The sequence below is a fragment of the Petaurus breviceps genome, unplaced genomic scaffold, assembly GCF_028583685.1.
Source record: "Petaurus breviceps papuanus isolate PSGF00001 unplaced genomic scaffold, PetGlider_PUasm1.0 182, whole genome shotgun sequence".
Lineage (NCBI taxonomy): Eukaryota > Metazoa > Chordata > Mammalia > Diprotodontia > Petauridae > Petaurus > Petaurus breviceps.
Window position 1 is genome coordinate 3566684 of NW_027185786.1, and position 24901 is coordinate 3591584.

Below are 24901 nucleotides of genomic sequence, written 5' to 3' on the forward strand. Positions count from 1 at the left end.
TTAACTCACTTCAAAGGCAGAATGAGATACAGTCTCTCCCCTCAAAGAGCTTATCTTCTATTGGGGGAAAATAATGTATGCACTAAAAAATAAAATAATGTGACTCACGCACAGGTAAGTATATGCAGAGTATTTCAAAGGAAGCACAGTGATTTTGGGGTGGGGAGGGAGAAATAACTACCACCAGGGTGGATCAGGAAAGGTATATATATATTTTTTTAGCATTTTGATGTTCTCTGGGTTTTGAAAGAAGACAGGGATCCTGAGTCAGAATTGAGGAGGGATGGCATCCAGATATAGGGGATACCCAAAAGAAGGGGAAGAAAATGGAACGGCTTGTGTGAGGAACATAGACTTCTTTGGTTTGACCATTGAGTGGGTTAAAGTGTTGTTCATCCTTGGTTTTCTAAGAGGATCGATGATGTCAGGGGGTGATGTCTTGACTTGCAAGTGAATTGGATTTAAGTGATGCAGAGCTGTGCAAAGTCACCAGCCTCACTCTCTCCTCCAGAGTTATTGGAGTTCAGCAGCAAGACATAGTTCAGGATGACTGGAGGTGGCCCTAAATGTAATGGGAGACCTGGTAAAATAAATCAGTGTTGGAGGCAGACTGTGGAGAGCTTTAAATGCTAAAGAGAGGGGTTTGTATTTGATCATGAGTTAATAGGGATCAAAGGTGAATGGAACAGTCAGACCTGATCCCAAAATAGAATGGGTTATCTTGGGGAGGTAGTGGGATATCCATCACTAGAGAGGGCTTTTGGCCAAAATGTGGCTGTTATTGTCAGATGCGTCATAGCGAGGAATTCTTATTTAGGTTGGACTGGTTGCCTCTGAGGTCCTTTCTCCATCTGAAATTCTATGATGTTTGTAACAGCTCTGTGAAATTCTATTGCCTTCATTTAGATGATGCTTATACTCTGTGATAGAATGTATGCTACTTAAGGTAAAAAAACTATTTTATGTTGGTCTTGGTATTCCCAGCACCTAGAACAGTGCCCAGCACACAGCGAGCATTTAATACTTGATTGATTGAATGGCTGGTTGAAATAAGTAGGACAGGAATTCTTATCCTCTTTTAAAACAGAGAAAGCTCACGTTCAGAAGGTTCTCATTCATAGACACCGGTAGCCCTCAGTTAACCCTGAGAAGGGTAAGGCTTGTCCAGAAATAAGAAGTAGGGAGGTGAGAGTTCCTGGAGGAAGTGTCTCCGGGGGTCCAGTTGAAATTAGACAAAGCCTTCTCTAAATGTTCAAGCCCATGGTAAACGCTTCTTTCCTGATGTCTCATAAAGTGCTCACTCAGAGTGAGAGAGACAGGTTAAAATCTCATCTCCAACACAACATGGGATGAGGGGTGGGTCACTTAACCACTCTGATCTTGTTTCCCCGAATGTAAAACAGGAATAATACCTGTGGGACATACCTCCGGGGTTGGGAGGATTCAATGAACTCATGTACACAATTTGCTAAAGCTCTGGGACTTCTGCCCGAGTTATCTAGCAGGCTGTTGGGTACACATAGGCATTCAAATACTTCCTAAATTATTGAATTAAATGGAAGACCAACATGTCCAAAATTGAACTGATCCTTCTTTCCCAACCCTCTTCACCTCCAAATTTTCCTATTATAGTTATATTAAACACTTATATGTAAACATATTTATATTAAATTCATGTTATTTATACTAAAGTCCTCCTAGTCATCCATGTTCATAACTTTTCCTCTCCCTATCTTCTTAACAAACATCTCTTCTATCCACCTCATCCTTTCCCCCAGCACCCAAGTCAGCCTGATGCAGGTCCTCATCACTCCAACACCTGGATCATAGCAGTAGCTATTGGTTGGTCTCCTGGTCCCAAGTCTCTCCCCACATCAGTCTGTCCTCCACTTATCGGTCAAATAATCTTCCTAAAGTACAGATCAACGTCACCACCCCTTGCCTGGAACTCTCTCCTCCTGGGTTCTTTCAGGCATCAGCCCAAGCCTCACCTACAAGACATCCCCCAGTCCTGAACCTTAATGCCTTCTGAGATGTCTGATTTATCACATATATGCATGCCTGGCTATTCACCTATCATTTCTCTCGGCTGTATGTACATAGTAGGCTGCCTGTTGTCTCACCCATTCGACTGTAACCTGGGCGATTTTTACCTCTCTTTGTGTCCTCAGGACTTAGCTGAACACCTGGCAGACAGGCTCATCACCTTGAAGACCCCTCCTGAGGAAGTCAGGTTGCAAGGGCTCAATTCCTGCCCTTCCCACCTTTCCAATCCAAACAATAACTCCCTTTGCCCACAAGGTTAGAATCACACAGACAACTCAGCAGCAAAGTTCCCTTTTATTATGTATTTTCATGGCCGAGGGTACAGGGGTAGAAAAACCCACTAAAAATCACAGATGGTGGATGAGGCAGAGGGAGAACACTGGGAGGTGTGAACCAGAGTCCATCCCCTTTTCTGATTTCACACACCTAATCTGGGGTTGGAATCCCCTCACAAACAACTGCCCAGCCCTCAACTCAGCTCCCTCTAATGGGGCCGCCACTTCCAGATGACACCCTACATATAAGCAGCTAGAACAGATCGCCTCTCCCATCGCCAGAGACAGCTGAGAAGATAAAAGCCCGGATCTTAACAAGAAGCTGGGCCTGTGTTACTGGTTGGGGGAGGAGTAAACCATGTGAAGACCCAGCTTGTTACCCAATCTCGGCTTCCCACACAACTGAACCTTCAAATCCTGGTTGTTCATGTGGGAAGAGGGAGGCCAGGTCCCTGGCTGAACCTTTGAGGACATAGTATCCTTGGGGGTAAGAAGCCTGCTTCCTATAAACCAGAGCCTCCTTCTGGATCCATCAACATGGAAAAACCAAGTGGTGAGCTGGAGAGGTTTGGGGTCCTGTTGTGAGTAGTCTCTTCACTTTCTATGGGTGGAGGGCTTGGTCTGCAAGAAGCAAGATGGCAGATGTATAGTTCTAGTTTATTACCCTTGGTGTTCCTGAGATTGTCCAAAATGAGCAGGGGTTGCCAATGGGCCCAAAAGCCACATGGCTTAATGGAGGCATGGACAGTGATAAAGGTGGAGAAATGGATAGCATGGGTTGGCAGAGATGGAAAGCCTTACAATTCTACCATCTGCTGCCTGGCTCTGACTTTCTGGTGACCTCATCCCATCTCTCACCCCCAAAAGAATAGAATACAATGTTCTTGAAAGCATCCACCTTGTGATTATGGCACAGGGGATGCCAGACCAGGATCTGCTTGCCAATGGAACCTGACGGAGGGCCGCGCAGTGGCTCAAAAGCGAATGACTGCCCCCTCCCCCAGGTACAAGAGGAATCAAACCAACGAAAAGGGGACACACAAGGCACAGAGAATCACGACTGCCTTGAAGTCTCCTAGGCTGCAGAGAGGTGGGGTCTAATGCTCTCCTATCCCAAGTGTTACAGTTCCCATTAACAGTCCAATGCCAGGTGGGTCTTTCCCACCCAGGGACTATAAATGAAAGAATAGCAAATGGAAATTTGAACAGAAAACAGCAAGTTTGGGCTGGGAGCTTCTAAGAACAGTCGAAGGAAAACACAACAGCCATCTTGCCATCCTCTCCTCCTTCCCATTCTTTCTTTTTTTCTTTTTGGAGGGCAATTGGGGTTAAGTAACTTGCCCAAGGTTACATGGCTAGTTTGTGTGTGTGTGTGTGTGTGTGTGTGTGTGTTGTGTCTGAGGCCAGAACCGAACTCAGGTCCCTCCTTCCCATTCTTAAAGGAGATGCCAATTTGGAATTTGAGAGGGAAGAGAATTCCTAATCTGGAGGTAACAGATGGATACACGAAGCACCATAACACATGTTGGCCCCCCTTCCAGATAGGGAAGCCCAACAGTCTCTGTAAACATTAGACTTAGTGAGATTCTGGGGCCGGATGAGACCAAGAAGGCTGGCCAAGCCCCATTGGAATGTAGTGAGATGAATGTGCCTCCGGGGCCATGGAATAGTGGTCTTTACTCTTCCTTGGTTCCAGTCAACATGATGTTGTGAGGAAGAGACAAGGTTCCAGATGGCTCTGGGTCTAACTAATGATTAGTGGAAAGATGGTTTACCAAAACAAAGTGGGACCAAATGGGGTCAAGGGAGCTTGGAATCTGGCAAACCAACCGGCTTGGATCCAATCCCTGCCCTCTGTTAGCCATGAGCCTGCTCCCTTGTGGTCTCTCGCTCTCTGGGCAGGGAAAAATCCTCCATTTTGTGATGGTCATTTGCATGATTTTGGAAACCCATGATGTTTGAGCTATTGTATTCACCTCTGAACGCACACTCGAAGTCACAAGTGGTTTTGGTCAGTGCGTGTAGTGTTCCCAGGCCAAAGGGCAGGGCTCTGCTCCGTGCCAGGCCTGGCCTTCTGCAGAAAGTGTTTCCCAGCAGAGGAAGGATTTTCTTCTCACTTAGGTGAGAGTAGGTTCACTCTTCAGAGCTTTTCCTACTCCTCTCTAACAATGGGTAAAAGAAATGGGGTTTTAATTCTGGATATGAAGACAGTGGGAGATCCTTGGGAAGATTCAGTGGTGGGAGATGATTCTTTCCCACCATCCACAGCACTGCTGGGGACCTTCCTCTGACCAGAAAAGTCTCTTGTAAGGAGTCTCCACCTCCCTTTCTCATGAGGGCACTGATGACAGAACACGATCAAACAAGATGTGATATGGTTGGTCCCCCGACAACAGCCAGGGCCTGGTACATGGATATGGTTCTTCGAGGGCTCAACAGAAAAGGCCACTTTTTCCCTTTGGCTGTCCAGTCTTCAATGGAGAGGTTAGGCCGTGAGATTCATAAAGATGGCATTGGTTGTGGTTTGGCCAAAGATGAAGGCTCCAAGGGTGACCAAGAGGACTCCATAACTGACTAACGCCCACCAGCTGTAAACAGAGAAAGGAAGGGAAAGGACTCTGTTACCCGGCCCTCACATTTGGGTGGAGTTGAAAAATACTGCCCATTTGTATCCTTTCTGTTGTCTTCACCCTTGTACTTTTTTTTTGGGGGGGGGAGGGCAATTGGGGTTAAGTGACTTGCCCAAGGTCACATGGCTAGTTTTTGTGTTAAGTGTCTGAGGGTGGATTTGAACTCAGGTCCTCCTGACTCCAGGGCTAGTGCTCTACTCACTGAGCCACCTAGCCGCCCCGCACCCTTGTACTTTTTGAAGCAGTAATGCTATTCCAAGATAAGATCTCCATCTGACAGGTTAGGAAGCCAGACTCCAGGAGGTAAGTGACTTTGGGCAGAGCTGGGCCTGCACCCCTGGTTTTCTCCTCTGTTCCCACTGCCCCATGTTATGTCTCCCAAAGAACACTGAGGACAAGGGGTCATGAGACACTACAGCGCTTTACCTGCTTGGTTTGACTTCTTCAATTTCAGAAAGTTTGGCTTGAATCAGGCACAGTCCTAGGAGAAACCAAATCTTTGATCAACCAATTGGTTGGCTCAAGGCAAGCAAGGGCTGGTCAAGAATTTAGCTCTTTTCTTCACTGATTTCCTTCTCTGACTACACCATCCCCTCCAACACCCATACCTACACACATACACCAAGCTTCAATAAGTCAAAAATCATGACTCAAGGGAAGGGAGAGCTCAAAATGTTTCCCCTTCCCAAGACTGAGACATCTGCTCCTTCCTATCCCAAGATGTGGCTGTCTGTGGTCCTGAGTGGGCCTAGAAGGGGTACTGGAGCAATGGGGATTTTTAAGGCTAGAGACCAAAGAGTATGATGAGGGGGAATTGCTAGTCAGTAACACACAGCAGGGCTCTGTATGCATGGCAGAGAGGGGTGGTAGGGCTGCCCAGACCTGGGAAGACGAAGATGAAGCAGGCTGCAAGGCCGCCAATGATGGAAATGACTTTCCCAATGTCTGGGATGAAGAGGGCCAGGAGCAGGGTCAGTAAGAACCAGGTGACCGTCTGCAGCACTCGGCGTCGCCGCTCCCTGGCCACATCTTCTTCCACAGGCTCGCCCTTGTACCGCAGCCATAAGCCCTCCAGGACCGCCCTGCACAAAAGCGCACAGATTAGGAAGTGGGTGTGCAGGGGACTCCTCACTCCATCCCTGCCACACTTTTCCCAAGATCAGTGAAGCCTGAGGGGCAGAAAGTCTGGCCATGCTGGGAGCCTCCCAAAATGAAGCAGAAGAGAGATTGGACATACAAAGCATGTATAGTCAAGTTCAGGAAAAGGGGGGACATAGGGCAAAGGGGGAACAGAACAGTGAACTGAAGAATGGGGTTGGGGGTGGGATGGCCAAACTCTGTGCACCCCCAGGATACACTCCTCTGGGGGCACGGAAACATCTCCTCCTTGGGAAGAGGCAGGGCTCAGCTACACATGAAGGCCCCTCCCCACTGCTGGCACTGCCCACCCCAGGCCGAGGGCCTCACCGTCCACAGAAGTGCAGAATGGGGTAGGAGGTCAGCACACTGATGATGATGAAGACACGGGCAATGGCGACAAGTACATCATTCGAGGGGTAGGAGAGGAGCACATCAGGGTTCACACTGACCCCAAAGGTTAGGAAGCCACAGATGCCTGAGGGGCCCGACGGGGAGAAGAAAGTCCAGTAGTTGGGTCAGAGCGGGAAAGGCAGATTAAAATGGTAAAGCTCTTGGGAGGAAGGGAAAGAATCTTTCCAATCTGTCTGGCCCAGGAGACAGAAGAGCTGTGAGGAATGGATTGAGGAGGCGAGGACAAGGTTGGGGAGGGGGTGGTAATCACTTGGATTCTCTCTTCTTGGAGAAGGCTTTAGGACAGAGGGAGGAGAGGGGTCATGACCATTTGAGCTCTAACTACTTCTAGCAGGACTTGCTAAGAGGGCAGCAGGTCCTGAGCACTGCCCAGCTCTGCTCAAGGAGAGGTGATGATGGCACAGGAAGAGCCCTGACCAGGAGGGTGCTCTGCCAGGGCTGCCTTACCTGTGCCCATGTAGACACAGAGTGCTATGACCATGGCTGCCGTCACCACCCCACCCCAGGTCTGCACCTTGGGCTGCCGCATGCTGTTGAAGACAGGCACGCTGCTCACGTGGCACTACCAAAGAGAGAAGAGGCAGGCTGAGAGGTCACAAAGCGCTGCCCGCCTGCTCCCCCCACCCCCATGCCCAGGCGAGCACAGCTTTCATGAGCCCTGCTTTATAGCTGGTACCTGGAATCCGAAGCAGATCGTAGGCATGGCGTTGAACACAGCCATCCAGGAGGTCGGCCTGCAAGGAGAGCACAGCCACACAGGGCCTCGAGATGGGGGGCAGGCCAGACCAGAGGCCCCGGCTCTGAGGCAAGCTCCTTCCATTCTGGCATTCAGATCTCTGAACTGGGAGACCAAGCTCAAACAGCACCTTCCATCTATCCCCCCCAATTCTGCCTTAGCCCTGCTCTGGAAATGGAGATGTACACTGAAAAATTATCATCCTAATATAAATGTATAACGTGAAAGACTTTCTGGCGGTTTTTTGAGATAGGGCCTTTCATATGGATGTAGTCACCAAGAGATCAGAGAGGATAAAAATGCATAAAATAAAGATTATTATTATAGATTATACTTAGGCTTCAGAGAAGCCAGATTTGTAAAAGTATAGCCTACATTGAAATCAATATACCTCTTGCTAAGCCACCATCCATGGCCCAAAGGAAATGACTCTCTCACAGTATGGTAATCGTCCCCCATGGTAGAATGCTTCATACTTTCCAAAGTGATTCCACATCCATTTTCTCATTTAATCTTCACGGAGGAAAATGAGGTACCTCCATTTTACAGATGAGAAAGCAGAGGGCCTAAGAGATGCTGGGACTTGCCAAGGACAGCCCGAGGCCTCCGGCATCCCCCACCTCACTCCCCAACCTGGTTTTCTTCCTTCTCTACCGAGATGCCTTCTCACTACACTGTCTACTGCTCCCAGCGGACCCTGGGGGGATTCTGGCCACCCTGAATTCACTTCTGACCTAGACAGAGGGCAATGATCACATATATAGCTCTGGGCTGGTAGTCAGGAGCCCTGGGTTCTGTCTTCATCTCGTTCTGTTGATGTTGCTGGCCAAGTTTGGCTCTGGGTCTCAAATGCCCCACCTGTAAAGTGGGGATGGGCAGCTAGGTGGTGCAACAAATAGGGTGCCAGGCCTGGAGTCAAGAAGACCTGAGTTCAAATCTGACCTCAGACACTGACTTGCTGTGTGACCCTGGGCAAGTCACTTCACCCTGTTTGCCTCAGTCTCCTCATCTGTAAAATGAGCTGGAGAAGGAAATAGCAAACCCCTACAGGATCTCTGCCCAGAAAACCCCAAATGGGGTCTCAAAGAGTAAGACTCAATGGAAAACCAATAAAAGCGGGATATTCCTCCTTGTTTATCTTTACAAGAACCAGTGACCTAGCTATATATGAAGCATTCTCCTTAGCAGGAAGGGCCCAGATCAATACAAGAAATACAGTGAGCAGAACCATCAAAAGCAGTAGAATTACACACCCTGCAAGGAGGGCACAAGGAAGACCCAGCACACGGCAGACACGAGTCCTACAGGTGCCCGGTGGAATGGCTTGCTTCGGGACAGAGTGGCCTCCCTGACAAGGAAGGGATTCATGCTTCCCGCTGGCCTCTGAGGCCTCTTTCATCTCTGTGACTGAATTTGCCATGCTGTGATCTGAAGCACAAGGACCTGATGAGGACAAAGGCCTCTGTGGAATGGCTCCCTAAGCCTCTCACCTACCTGGTGGGTATGTCCCCAGGGGCCATCTCCTTATCTGGCCAGATGTATTTGATAACGATGATGGCTGTGACATACCAGGTGCCAAGGACACTCAGGGAGCTGCCAGGGAGGAAAGAATTGGGTTTTGATGAGCCATGGCCAAGCCTACCGCACCCCCAGCCATGTCCTCCTGCCTGCTGTTCTATTAAGAAACATCCCATCCCTGTCTCCAAGGACAAGTCTGTCTCTGCTTAAGGAGCTAGAAGCTACAGAGATTTTCCTTGGAGTCGTGAACCCTCTACTCCTCCCCCAACGTTTGGGTGAAACCATAATGAACATACATAGTTAGCCGTCCAGTGTGTCGAGAAAATGCCATTACTGAGGCAGCAGGGAGTTACTGACCACCAAGACAGATCAGAGCTTAACTGAGAGAGTGTAAAGGAGACGAGACCAGAGAACAAAGCCTGCTCATTCCATCTAAGCTGGTACAAGGCCGGGAAGAAGCTGGGATCGGGGTCTCCTGCCAGACCAGGAACAACACAACTCTACTTATGGGAAGAAGATATTCAGGGGAGAAAGGACTTAGAGAAAAATGGGGAAGAGACTTGGAGGTTGACTTTTTAGTGGACGCTGAGATTTACCATGTTCTTTGAGACAAGAGTTGTGATCGACCAAAGTGTGAGCCTTTGGGTCCCATTCCCAGAAAGCGAGTGGGCAAGAAGAAGGAGGAGGAAAAACCTAAGAGGCCACGGGCCCGAGAGGGAGGAGGTCTGTGATCCCAGAGCATCCTCTTGACCTTGAGGACAGAAATAACTCCCCCACCTGGCATACTTCTGGAAGCCGATCTCCCTCGGGATGGAGAGGGGAAGGATGAAGAGAAAGGCAGTGAGGCTGATGGTGAATTTTCGGTCTGTGTACCAGTGGCTGCTGCCTGCCTCCTCTGACTCCTTCACCAACACAGCGATAACTGGGGGGGAGCCAGGAGAGGGATGTCAGCAGAGGGTCCCTCCAGAGTGGACACCTCCCCTCCCTCCTGTGGACTCATGGAGTCTAGCTCCTTTCTTCCATGTCTGTTACCCATTCCATATAACAGACTTAGTACTTCTGGTGTTATGAACTGGAGGGAAGCCTGACTGGTCAATACCCTGGATCATTCCAGGCTGATCATAGATGGTAACAGGAGTTCCTTTCTTCCTCCCTCCCGGTTTCCCCCAATCAGAGGCAGCCCCAAGGGGGATGGGGAAGGCTTACTTTTGTCTTGCTGGTCCCCAATGATGATGAGAAAGGCAATGCAGGTACCAAAAGTGTACACAGCAATGGCGAGCTCGCACAGAACCCCGGTCAGTTTGCCACACACTGCCCACACCACCTCCTGGTAGGTGCGTTCGTTACTGGCCTGGGAGCAATATGCCAGGATGACCAGCCCACTGATAATGAAGGCCAACATGACCTGCAGCAGAGAGAGGGACACACCCCCAGGCAGGTTTAGGAGGGGATGCCAGCAGCTGCTGCCAAGGAAAGTCAGGCCAAAGCACCCATCCCTGCCCCTTTCAGGGGCAGTCTAGTGTACTTTTCCATTGCATGCAGCCCAAAGCCCTCTCCTTCGAAATCAAGGGGTTGCTCCCTTCCCCCCTGACCCACTAACCCCGCTTGACTCACAATCTGCAGCACGACTCCAGCCGCTACCCCCCCAGCTGTGCTGAAGGCGGCTGGGAAGTTCAGCAGGCCAGCACCCAGGCAGGCATTGACCACGATAAAGATGGCCCCCAGCGTGGAGGTGGTCCCCCTGCTCGTGGCTCCTGGCTCCTCCTCCTCCCCTTTGGAGGCTCCATCCACGATGGGGCTCTGTAGGAGGCGGGCTCGCTCCCCAGCATCCGAGCTCCAACCCCAATCGCCATAGTCACTGTTGATGACCATGCTGGTTTGAGCCATGGCCATACAAGCTCCTTGCTTTGGGGCTTGTCTCTGCTGCTCACTCACCACCGAACTTCCCAGCAAGCCATGAGAGATGCAAGTGTCCAGACAATGGTCAGGTTTAGCATGACCAAGGGCTGATCGCCCCGGGAATGGCTCTGTGGGTTCCTAAAACAGGACAGAGAAAAGCAGCATTGCCCTTTGATCCACAACTACCTTTCCTAAGCCTATGCTCCGTTAGGGATCTGATGAGGAAAAGGAATCATGAGTACAAAAATACTCATAGCAGCTCTTTTTAGAATGGCAAAGAGCTGGGAGCTAAGGGGAGCCCATCAGGTGGGGGACTGCTGACAGATTAGGGTAGAGGAATATGATGGAATACTTTGGCGTCACAAGAAATGACAAAAGGGATGGTTTCAGAGAAATCTGGGAATGTTTGGATGAACTAATGCAGAATGAAGAGAGTGGAGCTAGAATGATTTATACAATAACAGTACACTGAAAAGGCAAAGAACTTTGATCAGTGTAATTAACGTCCAAGAAGGTCCGACAACCCAGCCCCCAGCCCACTTCCTGAGACTCAAGGAGCAGGAGACACATTTTTGGACAAGGTCACCGCAGGAATGCGTTCTGCTGAACTAGGTGCATTTGTTATGACAGTTTGGGTTTTCTTTTTGTCAACAGGGGAGGAGGGAGAAGGGAGAGAAAACAAATGGCTTATTAACTGAAAATAAACACAAGTCATAAAAAAACAAAAGCAGGATTAAATCAAAGAAACAAGTAAATAAGTATAGGGTGTGGTCATGGGATTGGGCAGCAGGTTTTGGAGGACAGTCATGGACTCTCAGAGCTAGAAGGGACTCCAAGGCATTCAGTGCAACTCACACCTGCAACAGAATGGGTTAGCCCAGATGTGGGGAAAACCCACACTCCACTTCTGGGCTGCTCTAATTGCTGGGGGGGGGAGGTTGGTTTTAAGCCTAAATTGGCTCCTTCCTGACTTCTCCCCACACCTACCAGCTCTGTTCCCTGGGGACAAGCAAAATCCCCGGGATGCTTTTTAAATACTTGAAGACAGTCATTATGTCCTCCCCACCAGGTCTGAACTGGGCACTGGGTTATAAAATCACTGAAATGCAAGTTTCAGCTGATGCAATGGACAGATGCCTGGGTTTGAAGTCAGGAGGACCTGAGTTCAAATGCTGTCTCAGATATGACCTACCTGTGTGACTCTGGTTGCCTGGCAAACTACTCCAGCAATCTGGTGGTGGTGTTCGTTCTCTCTCTCTCTCTCTCTCATCCTCCCCCTCTCCTACTGTCACAAAAAAACATTCCCTTCCTATCTCCTCCAGCAGTTCATAAGGAACATAATCAGAGTTTGTGACTGTGACTGGTTACTCCTCAAACCGATGGATGAATGAATGAAAGAAATGAAACCCAGAGTCAACCACAAGCTTTTCCCTTTCCACCTGATAACATACCACAAGAAAAGACCAGGCAGCTCAGACATCCCTTAGGATTGGAAGGAAACAGGAACTGAGGTCAGGCTGCTTTTAAATCTAAGAGCCACAAAACCCAATGTTGGAGAACATCTCAACATCTCCAAATCCAAAATGGGTAATCTGGAGCTGGCAGGCTTCCTCTTATGCAATCTGACACCTGGGGTTCAACAACTGAGCAAAGATCAAAATTGAGCCAACACCCAGACTCCAGACCAAAAGAGAATTTTTTTTTTTGCTTGATCATCCATAGGTAACAACGGTTTTGTTTCTTTCTTTTTCAAAAAGGAGTGGGGGGGGAGGGTAGGAGAGAAAATAGATTTTTGTTAGTTGAAAAAAAAATTTACAAAGGTCCCCAGCGCAGTGGGGATGCTTGGGCGCCAGTTCCTGCTCCTTTCGCCGGCCAGATGTGTGCGGGGGGGGGAGAGCACGGTTCTGCAAAGTCCTGGCTCAGCTCTGAGCAGAAATGAGGATACTTGTGACTCGGGTCACATGATCAAGTAAGGGGGTGAAAGGGCAGCACCCAGCCCTGCCATAGCGACCTGCCGGCGCTAACGATCCCACGCCTCTGGCGGCTCCCTCTCCCGACTCCCTAGGGGAGGTGAGCACGTGGCTTCTTCCTTCCGAGCTTCAAAGCTCCCGCCTCCCTTCAGTCCCGGGGAGGCAGAGGTTCAAGTGCGGGAGACTCGAGTTCAAATACTGCCTCTTATTCTGGGCAAGTCATTTAAACCCGCCTGCCTCAGTTTTCTTAGCTGTACAATGGGGGCGGAGGTGAGGGGGGGCCTGATGACCTCGGAGGCTGCTCCCAGCGCTGAGCCTGTGGCCCAGAACCCCCCAAACCTTCGAGGGGAGCTCCTCCCCAAACCTCCCCTCTGAGGGATGCAAGGGAGGGGAGCGGGCCGAGGCAGCCCATGGAAGGCGGAGCAGGATGCAAAATCTCCTCCAGGAGGACGGGAGCCCTGGCTTTGAATCCGGTCTCTGCCACTGACTCGCACACGAGGGTAAGTCCTTTTCCCGTCCCCGGGTCTCAGTTTCCCCATCTGCAAATGACCCGACTGGCCTCCGATGGGGCTCGGGTCCGCGGCGGCCCCGGATGCCGAGCCAGGGAACCTCGGCGTGCCAGGGGAGAAGGAGGGGACCGATTCCCCTCCCCCCTCACTCCTGGGCTCAGTACACGCAGCCCCCCACCCACCGCGGGCTTACCTAGGGCTGCCTCCGCGACTCGGAAAGCTCCGGCTCTTCGCCTCCTGCTCCAGCTGCGGAGCCAGCTGACTAGCCAGTCACGTGAGCGAGGCTTCCGCACTCGGCACGCTGGGAGTTGTAGTCCTTCCTCCGCCTGCGCCCCTAGAGGCCGGCTCCCCGTGCGGGCTATTCTGAGAGGCGCAGCACTTTAGTCCGGCTTTTTGCCGCGTCCGAGGAGGTGCAGGCGGGACATTGACCCCGTGTCACTGACCCTGTCCGGGAAAACAAGGGGGTTCCGCTAGCTGACCCCGGCACATCGTCAGCAAGCATTTATTAAGCGCCAGCCAAGCCAACTCCGAAGATTTAGGGCTGGAAAGGGCCTTAGAGCTCATGGGGTCCGACCCTCTCATTTTGCAGGTGGGGAAACAGGCACCAAGAGATCCCAGAGTCATATTTGGAACTGAAAGGGGCCTCAGAAGCCAGCGCCTTCGCTTTACAGATGAGGAAACTGAGGTACACGCAGGCCGTTAGCCTGAAAGGCAGCGGCTGATGCTGTGGTCAAGGGACAAGGGGATCAAGAAGATGCATCCTCCCTCATCTCAGACATTTGCTAGCAGTGTGATCTTGGCCGAGGTAACCCAATCTCTCCCTGCCATCTTCGAAGATAGCGATAATTATAGGGCAGGGTTGCTGTAAGGATAAAAGGAGATCACGCATGTAAAATGATCGTAGCTGTACCGCAGGAAGGGTCTGGAGGGGTCTCTGTTCCAGCCCTCTCGTTTGAAAAGGAAAGGAAAGCCCAGACAGTGGCCTGCCCAGTGTCACCCAGGCTGGGATTTGAATCCAAGCTCTGTGATTCCACTATCAGGGTCTTTTCATTAGCACCCAATGAGATATTTTAACATAAAAGAATCCAGTGAAATGAGGTTCTCTTCAAAGTTCCATCATCCCTATGTAATCGACTGAGTACTGAAAAATCTCCTGGTTCTTCCCAATACCCTAGAGTTAGCCCCTTAAATCTCTTAAAGTTTTGCCAGTGTACATTTAGTAATGCACCTGAATGAATCTTGTGCGCACACACATACATATTAGGGTTAATAAAGTTTCTTAATTAATAGGCTCTTATGGGCTGATACGTCTTTGAAAACCAGATTGTGGTTCTTGCTGCTGCACCTAACAGCTCACCCCCTCTGGTAACCTGTATTTAGCATGGATGACATCATCCGGGGTGTTGTTGATTTGACACCAGCTACACGCTAATCTGTCACAAAATCAAAAATGTGTGACTTTGGAAAAGAAATATATATATTTTTTGGCCTCAAGGCCAGCCCTGCCCCAGCAAAGGATTAGCCGAGGCACAGATAAGGACTCCAACTGCATATTTCATCATCCTACCGTATGCAAAACCCTGGGCAGAAAGGACTTTGTACTGGCTCGTTTCTTACCCCTCTTGTTGGTGTTTCCACTGTGTCTGGCTCCTGATGAAAGTTACTGGCTCTTTTTTGTCAGGTCCCCTACGATGGGCTCCTGCTTTTCCCTAGGTGGATCTCTGTGGAATAATTTTGGACCAGATACCAGCCCTTGCCTTGATGGGAAGAGTCAACAGAGGCCAAGATAATTAGTTCAGTGCCCAAATATTTAGGATGTAATAATGATGGGTATAGGTCCTGGAAACCTTTCCCCTCACCAACTTTTCCCTGAACTCTCCTTGAGTTTTCCCACTTGGTCAAGTCTCTGGTGTTTGCCTGAGTCATCTATCCATTCCAGTGATCCTCTCAATTGGCTTTTCATTGTGGCTTATGCCCAATGTCTCAATTCCCAGTCTGTTACCACCTAGATCCTATCTAGACCCCATTCTCTCTTGGCCATGTATGTGGTCCAAGTGTTCCAGGCCCTCCTCTGTTACAGTCACTCCAGATTAGGTGGCCACTATTAGATCCTTCTCACAGTCTTTTGTATATAAAATCTATCTTTCTCCATTAAGGTGCAAGATTCCCTAAGAGCCTAGCCAATGCTCAGATTCCTTAAGAGTCTGGCCAATACGGAGAATTTTTAGAATCACACACACCCTCTGTTGGTGTTCTGATAAACCTTGTCTTTGACTGAAGGAAGGCTCGGGTCAAATTCATTCAGGCAAGACCTATGTGTTGCTATTTTAGGGTCCCAGCACCCCTAAATTTAATAACATTAATAACTTTATATTAAAGAATGCAGAAAACTTAAAAATCTCATTCTTAAAGGAAAATAAATAATTTTCTGATTCTGGGTGACTAATTGTCATCCTTACTGTAAGCAAAACAATAACTTACATCCCATTTTACAAATGAGAAAACGGAGACATAAAGAGATAGTGACTAATTCATGTTCACACAGATTTTTTAAAAATTAATTTATTTTTAGTTTTCAACATTCACTTCCATAAGATTTTGAGTTTTAAATTTTCTCCTCCTTCCTCCCCTCCCCCTCTCCTCGACAACAATCAATCTGATATAGGCTCCACACATACATTCATATTAAACATATTTTCACATTAATCATGTTATAAAGAAGAATTACAACCAATGGGAACCATGAGAAAGAAGAAATAAAAGAAAGAGCAAATAGTATGCTTTGATCTGCAATCAGATTCCATAGTTCTTTTTCTGGATGTGGATGGAATTTTCCATTGTGAGTCTTTTGGAATTGTGTTAGATCCTTGCATTGCTGAGAAGAGCTAATGTACAGCATTCTCCTCATTCTGCTCACTACATTCAGCATCAGTTCATGTAAGTCTTTCCAGGTTTTTCTGAAGTCTACCTGCTCATCATTTTCCACGGAACAATAATATTCCATTACATTCATATATCACAACTTGTTCAGCCATTCCCTAATTGATGGACATCCCCTCAATTTCCAGTTTTTGGCCACCACAAAAAGAGCTGCTATAAATATTTTTGTACATGCACCATTTTTATGATATCTTTGGGATATAGACCTAGAAGTGGCATTGCTGGGTTAAGGGTATGCACAATTGGGCATAGTTCCAAATTGCTCAACTATTGTTGGATCAGTTCACAACTCTACCAATGATGCATCAGTGTTCCAATTTTCCCATATCTTTTCCAATATTTATCATTTTCCTGTTTTGTCATGTTAGCTAATCTGATAGGTGTGATGTGGTACCTCAGGGTTGTTTTGATTTGCATTTCTCTAATCAATAGTGATTTAAAGCATTTTTCATATGACTATAGATAACTTTAATTTCTTCCTCTGAAAACTGCCTGTTCATATCCTTTGACCATTTATCAATTGGGGAATGACTTGTATTCTCATAAATTTGACTCAGTTCTCTATCTATTTTAGAAATGAGGCCTTTATCAGAGACACTGGTTATAACAATTTTTTACCAGCTTTCTGCTTCCCTTTTAATCTTGGTTGCATTTACTCTGTGCAAAAACTTTTCAATTTAGTGTAATCAAAATTGTCTATTTTGCATTTCATAATGTTCTCTATCTCTTATTTGGTCATAAATTCTTCCCTTCTCCATAAATCTGACAGATAAACTATTCCTTGCTCTCCTAGTTTGCTTACAGTATCAGCCTTTATATCTATGTTGTATACCCATTTTGGCTTATCTTGGTATGTGGTGTAAGATGTTGGTATATGCCTAGTTTCTGCCATTCTATTTTCCAGTTCCAGAAATTTTTGTTTAATAGTGCGTTCTTATCCCAGAAGCTGGAGTCTTTGGGTTTATCAAACAGATTACTATAGTTATTGACTACTGTGTCTTGTGTACCTAATGTGTTCCATTGACCCACCACTCTATTTCTTGGCCAGTACCAAGTGATTTTGATGATTGCTGCTTTATTATACAATTTAAGATCTGGTATGGCTAGGCCACCTTCTCTTGCATTTCTTTTCATTAATTCTCTTGATATTCTGGGCCTTTTTGTTCTTCAAGATGAATTTTGTTATTATTTTTTCTAGCTCTACAAAGTAGTTTTTTGGTACTTTGATTGGTATGGCACAGAATAAGTAAATTAATTTAAGTAGAATTGTCATTTTTATTATATTAACTCGGCCTGCCCATGAGGGCTGGTTCAATATTATGAAAGCTATCAGTATAATAGACCATATCAATAACAAAAACAACAAAAATTATAATAATTATCTCAGTAGATGTAGGAAAAACTTTTGACAAAATACAACACTCATTCTTACTAAAAACACTAGAAAACAGGAATCAATGGAGCTTTCCTGAAAATAATAAGTAGTATCTATCTCAAACCATAAGCAAGCATTATCTGTAATGGGAATAAACTAGAAGCCTTCCCAATAAGATTGGGATAAAGCAAGGATGCCCATTATTACCACTTATTCAACAGCTTATTCAAAATGCTAGCTATAGCAATAAGAAAAGAAAAAAAACTGAAGGAATTAGAATAGGCTATGAGCAAACAAAACTATCATTCCTTGCAGATGATATGATGGTATACTTGGAGAATCCTAGAGAATAAACTAAAAGCTAGTGTAAATAATTAACAACTTTAGCACAGTTGCAGGATATAAAATAAACCCACATAAATTATCAGCACTTTTCTATATTACCAACAAAGCCCAGTAGTAAGAAATAGAAAGAGAAATTCCATTTAAAATAACTATAGAAGATGTAAAATACTTGAGAATCTACCTGCAAAGACAATTGCAGGAACTATATGAACACAATTAAAAGACACTTTTCAAACAAATAAAGTCATTTCTAAATAACTGGGGAAATATTATTTGATCATGGGTAGGCTGAGCCAATATAATAAAAATGGTAATTCTACCTAGATTAATTTATTGTGTCATACAAACTACCAAGAAATTACTTTGCAGAACTAGGAAAAAAAAACTCAGCTGGAAGAACAGAAGTTTAAGAATATCAAGGGAATCACTGAACAAAAATGTGAAGGAAGGTAACCTGGCAGTATTACATCACAAAGTGCATTGCAAATAGGTGATCATCGAAACAATCTGATACTGTCTAAGAAATAGAGTGGTGGATCAGTGCAAAAGACAATACACTGAAGTAAATGACCATAGCAATCTCGTGTTTGATAAACCCAAAGATCTAAGCTTTTGGGTTAAGAACTCACTATTTGGCAAAAATTGCTGGGAGAATTGTGAAGCAGTTTGGCAGAAAGTAGGTTTCACAGAGTATAAGAAGATAAGTCAAAAAGAGTACATGATTTAGACATACAGAGAGATATCATAAACATTGTATGTGCATTCAAATAAGTCTTGGCTCCACCCACGGTCGGGGAGACAATATTCATAAGATAATAAAGCCTTTTAGCTGTGACTTTGGCCAACCTAGAGATGTCCTAACTGCAGAACCGGTTCTAGCTGGTTTCAATCACATATGTATGTAGGAGAGAGCTAGTATGAACAAGGTGGATTGGGAAGTTGTACACCTCTGAGTAGCAACCAGTGGGAAAGGATGGAGGGACTTCAAGGCCAGGACAGGGATAAAGTTACTGTCCTACACCACCAGGGGGTGTGTCTCTTTGTAGAACACCCAGGCTTGCAACCTTGCATTAAAAATTAAAAGCTTTCCTGGTTTCAACAACGAAATTGTTCTGTCTAGAGTAAGTGTGTTTCTCACAACAGTAACAGCAATATTGTAAGATGATCAAATGTAAATAATTTAGCTATTATGCTCACTGCAATGATACAAGACAATTCCAAAGGGCTTATGATGAAAAATGTTATTTACCTTCAGGAAAGAACTGATGGAGTCTGATTGCATATTGATACAAAATTTTTCACTTTTTTTTCTTTGCAACATGACTAATATGGAAATGTTTTACACGATTTCATGTATATAATTGATATCATATTTCTTGACTTCATTGTGGATTAGGGGAGGGTTAGCAGGGAGAGAGAGAACTTGGAACCCCAAATTTTTAAAAAGTGAATGCAAAAAACGAATGTTAAAAATTGCTTTTTCATGTATTTGGGGAAAATAGTATTTGAAAAAATGCTAAAATAAATTATAAAATTTTAAATTATTTTAAAAAGAAATCCTTTTTTTTTGGAGGGGGGAAGGTAGGGCAGTTGGGGTTAAGTGACTTGCCCAAGGTCACACGGCTAGTTTTTTTTTTTTGTGTGTGTGTTAAGTGTCTGAGGTAGGATTTGAACTCAGGTCCTCCTGAACTTCGGGGCTGGTGCTCTATTCACTGCACCACCTAGCCACCCCCTAAAAGAAGTAACCTCTACAATAAAATGTCTTAAATCTAAAATAAAAGAATGCAAATTTTCAAAATGGCATCAAATGTTGCATAAATAAAAAACTTGGAAGAATTTAAAAAAAATTTTGATTATGATTCCAAAATGGTTAAAGTGGTGGGAGACATGGTTTGGAATGGTTGTCAGTGAGAAATCTGGGAAGTGAAAGGATTTTTCTTTAATGTTAGTGAGACTTTATTAATTTCTAATATTGTATTGTTGTATAGGACACAAAGTGAAAAAGAAAAGTCAGATGGTAAAAGCATTCACTATTGGGGAGTGAGGGGAGAGAAATTGTAATGAACCACAACATAAACAGTGCCCTAAGAAGCACACAGGGTGTCACAAGAGTATTTGTGAAGGGAGGATAGCTAATTCCCTAGGTCAGACAGAACAATAGTCACCAAACTTTAGGCATGCTTTTAGAGAATAGTTTTCCTAAAATCATTCAATCTTTCTTAGACCACTCCTTCAAGGACTTTCCTTCCAGGATTGCCAAGGCAGTTCCAGAGATGTGGGAAGTCTGGTCATTATTTGTTATTGTTGAGTTGTTTTTCTAATGTGTCTGACCCTTTGTGACCCCATTTGGGGTTTTCTTGGCAAAGATACTGCAGTGGTTTTCCATTTCCTTCTCCATGTCCTTTTACTGATGAGGAAACTGAGGGAAATGGGGTTAAGTGACTTGCCCAGGGTCACACAGCTACTGAGAGTCTGAAACTGGATTTGAACTCACACAGATGAGTCTTCCTTATTCCAGGCCCAGTTCTTTGATCATTATCCTAATCATTTAAGGGTTTGGAAAAAGAGGCCACCAATCTGAGGTAAATCAGTACCCCGAGGGCTCTCTGCTCTCATACCACTATTGCCTTGACTATTTCAATGGAGGGGTCCCTCTTGGGTTTGAAATTGATAGTTAAAGAAAGATAAGTTTCCTTTTTCAAATTAGTCCAGAGGTTTCAGGTATTTTTCAAATGCTTTCTTAATATTTCCTTTTATTTAATTCGTTTTTTCAATTAAAAAGTACTTATTTTGCTCTCTTTCCTACCTCCCCAACACTGATGACAAAAGCCTCGTAACAAATGTTCAGTCCAGCAAAACAAATTCTCACATTAGGCAGATGCAAAAATGTCTTATCTCATTTCACATGAGACACATTTCACAGTCTACTATATCTTTGTCAGGAGGTGGACAACATTCTTCATCTTCATCTTCATCTATCCACTGGAATCATGGTTGGTTGGTGATTTAATTGATCAAAGTTCTGAAGACTTTCAAGTTCTTCATTTTTACAACGTTGTTATTGTATAAATTGTTCCATTCAAGTCAACAAGTACTTTTTCTGTACCAGTCATTGTGCTAAGCACTGGAAATAAAGGCAAAAAAAAAAAAAAAATCCCAGTCTCTGCTCTTAAGGAGCTCACAGTTTAATGGGGGAGAAAACATGCAAATAATTATGTTAAAACAAGATATACTGTATATAGGATAATCTGGAGATAACCTCAGAGGGAAGGCACTCACTGGCCTTAGAGGAGCCCTAGAAAATTTTCTTATAGTAGCAGTGGAGAGATAGCAAGAATTAGAAAACCTGATTTCTCTGTAGCAAACTTGCTGGATTTCCTAAAGTGAGTTTCTTGATCTCTTTTTTTTTTCCTAATCTGTAAAAGGAGATGGGTCTGGAGGATCTCTAAAGTTTCTGCCAGCTCTGGGAGTCTTGGATAATGAATACTTAGATCTCAAAAACCTTTGAAATCCTAAAACACCAACACCAAGAAACAGACTGCCTACTTGCAGTTGGCCTCCCCTTCCTCCATCACTAGGCGTCGCTGTTACTTCACAAAAAGAGCAGTGGCATTTCCTCAGGGACCCTTTTGTAAAAGTAGAGGAAAATTTCCTTCATGGTAGCGGATCCTACAAACCCCCAACTTTATCTAGTAGGGCCCTGGGGTTAAGTTATTATGATCCTCCTTGAGAGGTCTAGGGACCATTCAGGTCTATCAGCTTTTACTGTGGGCCCACAATAGCATGGCCTTGGAGGGGCCGAGAACTTAAGAAGTCTGAATTCCAGTTCATCCTTCACACAAGCTTTATGAACCTCCTAGAGCAGCCAGAACCTCTCCTGAGATTCTTCTGGTTACCTGTATGCTATTGTTTGCATGAATTTCCAGCAGGTTCATAAGACAGACAGACAGACAGACAGACAGACAGACAGACACACACACACACACACACACACACACACACACACACTCACTCATTGACTCAAAGGTAATTCCAGAAGGGAGCAGCAGGAGCTTGTCTACCCAGAAAACTGCCCAATTTGTCCTCTTGGAGATTTCTCTACTTTAAAAAAAATTACATTTTTAACAGATAAATTTTGTTTTCACATCACTTCTGTTTCTCATTGCCATCCCTTATAATAATACTAATAGCATTTTTATAGTACCTACTATGTGCCAGGCTTTGTGCTAGGTTTACAAATATTTCATTATAGCCTCACAACAACCCTGGGAAGTAGGCACTATTATTATCCCCATTTTACAGGTAAAGAAAGTGAGGCAAACATAAGTTTAACAACTTGCCTGTGGTCAACACAACTAAGAAGTGTCTGAGGATAGATTTGAACTCAGATCTTTCTGACTCTTGGTCCAGGGCTTTATCCACTATGCCGCCTAACTCCCATGACCACATTCATGTTACCACAATTTGTAGAACCATTCCTTAGTTGGTGGGTATCTACTTTATTTCAATTCTTTGCTGCTATAAAAAGTGATGAAATAAATATCTTGGTGTACATGGGACTTTTTTTGTTGTTGACTTTCTTGGGGCGTATGCCTAGCAGTGAAAGAAACTGCCCCACTTTATTATTATTATTATTTTTACCAATTATTTATTTTTACAAGTATTTTTATCACTCCTTCCCATTGTCCCATCCCATAGAACAATAAAAAAAGAAAAAGAAAACTTTTGTAATGATTTAGTCCCTTAGAACAAATCCCCCCACTGGCCATGACCAAAACTGTATGTCTCATTCTGCATTTTAAGTCATTGACCTCTCTGGCAGGTGAGATGGTCCCACTTTATAAAAATATGGAAATACAGAGACTTCATTATTTCATCAAAACAGGTCTTGTTAAGGGCTAGGGTCATTTACTGAAGAGTTGACCCAAATCCTACAGATAGATATGCATTCATAGCAATGGAAAGTTATGTGATGTTGCACAATTTGAGATACACACACACAAATACACATATAACGTGTGTTGGAGGTAGCAACCATTTAGTTTTGTTCACAAAAGGGAACTTTTTGGTCCTGTTTGCTCAAAGACTGGACATTTTATCATTGTCCTCAACACAGTAGCTAGTAATCCATGGCAGTAGGGGGTGGGAAGGATCCTACAGGGACCTCTTGGTGACCTAACCCAGATTAGAGTCCTCCCAGCAGTTAAAATGGGCATGAACATAAGGTCCGTTGTATTCACAGTTGACCCTTGCTCACTGACTCTCCAAATGCCATTTCTGTAAGTTTCATTTTGAAAAAATAAAATAACAGCATTGGAAATGTCCTATGGTGCTTTTGTAGCATTGTCTGTTTTCTTTCAAAAGATGCCCAACTCTACCCATCCCTGTTCTGATCTCTGCCTGGCAAAGGTCACAGGGACTTACATCAATATGCCCCTTAGAAGTGATTTCTCTTCGACTGCTAGGCCTTTAGGAAGCAGTAAGAGTCAGAGGTTTTGTGATTAGCAGCCAGCATCTCCTGCCTGATCACCTGCAGCACTTGTAGAAGGCCAGCAGGAATGGATTTGAAAGGGAAATTGGTCTTTGAGTAAAAACTTCCCATCACTGTTATTTCTAACCCAGGTTCCCTAACCTGTGGCACCAACCAACTTATTTTAAAGTAAAGCCTCTCAGCTGACAGCACTTCCTTCCTTCCAAGTACCTCAGCTCTGAACATGGAATGCCTTTGATATATGACTTTCATTTGGTCCCTACCACCTAACATTAGTGCCCAGGTTAGGTTCCCTGCTAACCTGAAGTGTGCACGGATCCTCTAAAGACAAGGTAGGTGGGAGAGGTGAGCCCTGAACATGGCAGGAACGAGTCAATTGGAATGCTAGGTTTCATAGCCTGGAATTTCCCCCAGGTTTTTTCCAAATGGTGTCAATTCTGCTACTGTTTGGTCATTTGCATACCTGTGGATATTAATGACAAATGTTGGGTTGAGTTTAGCCATTTCCAACCCAGCAGTTGAGTGAAGTCAAGCTGTTAGTGGCACCTCAATGCTTTTCTATGATCTATTTTATGAGGGAAAATGGTATTGTGGAAAGGGCACACTGGTTGGGGAACTTGGGATAAAACCCAGTTCTTAATTTAAACTTTAGGGTTACTGCAGTAGTAGCTAATATCACTTTACCAAGATGAACCTCCATGGTTCCTCAACCTGTGGCTGGAGAACAGAGGCAGCTGGTGGTATACTACACAGAGCACTGGGCCTGGAATCAGGAAAAACTGGGATTAAATCCAGCTTTGGACACTTGTTAGCTGGTGACCTTGGTGTAGGTCCCAAACTCAATTTCTTCCACTGTAATATGGGGATTAAATTAATTAAAGCACCCAGTCCCTTAAGCTGCTACAAGGATCCAATGATAGATATTTGTAAAAGTGCTCGGCACATAGTAGATGCCAGTGAAATGCTTACTCTCTCACCTGCAATGTCCATTCTACAACTGACAAACTTCCCTTCATTTTATATCTTTTCTTCTCATGCTTTTTCCATCTTCTGAGAACGGGGACTTTTAACTTTCTCCAGCACTTTACTGCTTAGTACAGTAACCGGCACATAGGCTCTTAATATTTATTAATTAATCACTGGGTCCTTCCATTCTGCCTACAAATATGCCCAGGTCTCCCCCATCCATTGCCTAAAAAAGCTATTGTCTTATGTCTCTCCTCTTTTTCTCAGTGAAACTTGCTGGAAAAAACCCCCAACAAAAACAACTGTCTATATTTGTTCCTTCCACTTCTAATATATTTTTAAAAAACTAGTGTAGAACTTTGATATCATAGGTGTTGGGAACATCTCCTGATGGGAAACCTTTACCAGTGCGATAGACCTTTTTTTGCCCAAGGTCACACAGCCAGGACATGTCATAAATTAGAATTGAGCCCGTGTTCCTGATTGACCTCAGCTCTTGATCCACTATTCCATACCTCTTCACCTCTTACTGCCCAAGCCTTGTTTTTTAATCTTTCTTCTTTCTCATTGGGCCTTTTGGATTTTCAGGTAGTCCAATTCTTTGATAAGGTTTACCTATTTTTAAAATATTTTAAAGAAATATTTAATAT

At 45.0% G+C, this 24901-nt stretch overlaps 1 protein-coding gene across 1 annotated transcript; it reads right to left on the bottom strand.

The window, feature by feature from the left end:
• Nucleotides 1-2321: 2321 nt before the first annotated feature.
• Nucleotides 2322-13438, bottom strand: SLC38A7 (solute carrier family 38 member 7). Its single transcript, XM_069087623.1, has 11 exons — nucleotides 13328-13438; nucleotides 10371-10793; nucleotides 9963-10161; nucleotides 9534-9678; nucleotides 8733-8831; nucleotides 7179-7236; nucleotides 6950-7064; nucleotides 6419-6566; nucleotides 5834-6033; nucleotides 5378-5432; nucleotides 2322-4909 (listed from the first exon to the last, which is right to left on the bottom strand). The coding sequence occupies exons 2-11, from the start codon at nucleotides 10647-10649 to the stop codon at nucleotides 4807-4809; spliced, it is 1401 nt and encodes a 466-aa protein (XP_068943724.1). The 5' UTR covers nucleotides 10650-10793; nucleotides 13328-13438; the 3' UTR covers nucleotides 2322-4806.
• Between the last annotated feature and the right edge of the window lie 11463 nt (nucleotides 13439-24901).

Bases quoted from the DNA above. Each gene is read 5' to 3' on its own strand.
- SLC38A7 (XM_069087623.1), bottom strand. From the start codon at position 10,649: ATGGCCATGGCTCAAACCAGCATGGTCATCAACAGTGACTATGGCGAT. The intron at 8,832-9,533 runs GTGGGGGAGTTA...CCTCCCTGGCAG, and splicing joins GGCTTCCAGAAGTATGCCAG to CTCCCTGAGTGTCCTTGGCA. The intron at 6,034-6,418 runs GTGAGGCCCTCG...GCTTTTGTGCAG, and splicing joins ATTCTGCACTTCTGTGGACG to GGCGGTCCTGGAGGGCTTAT.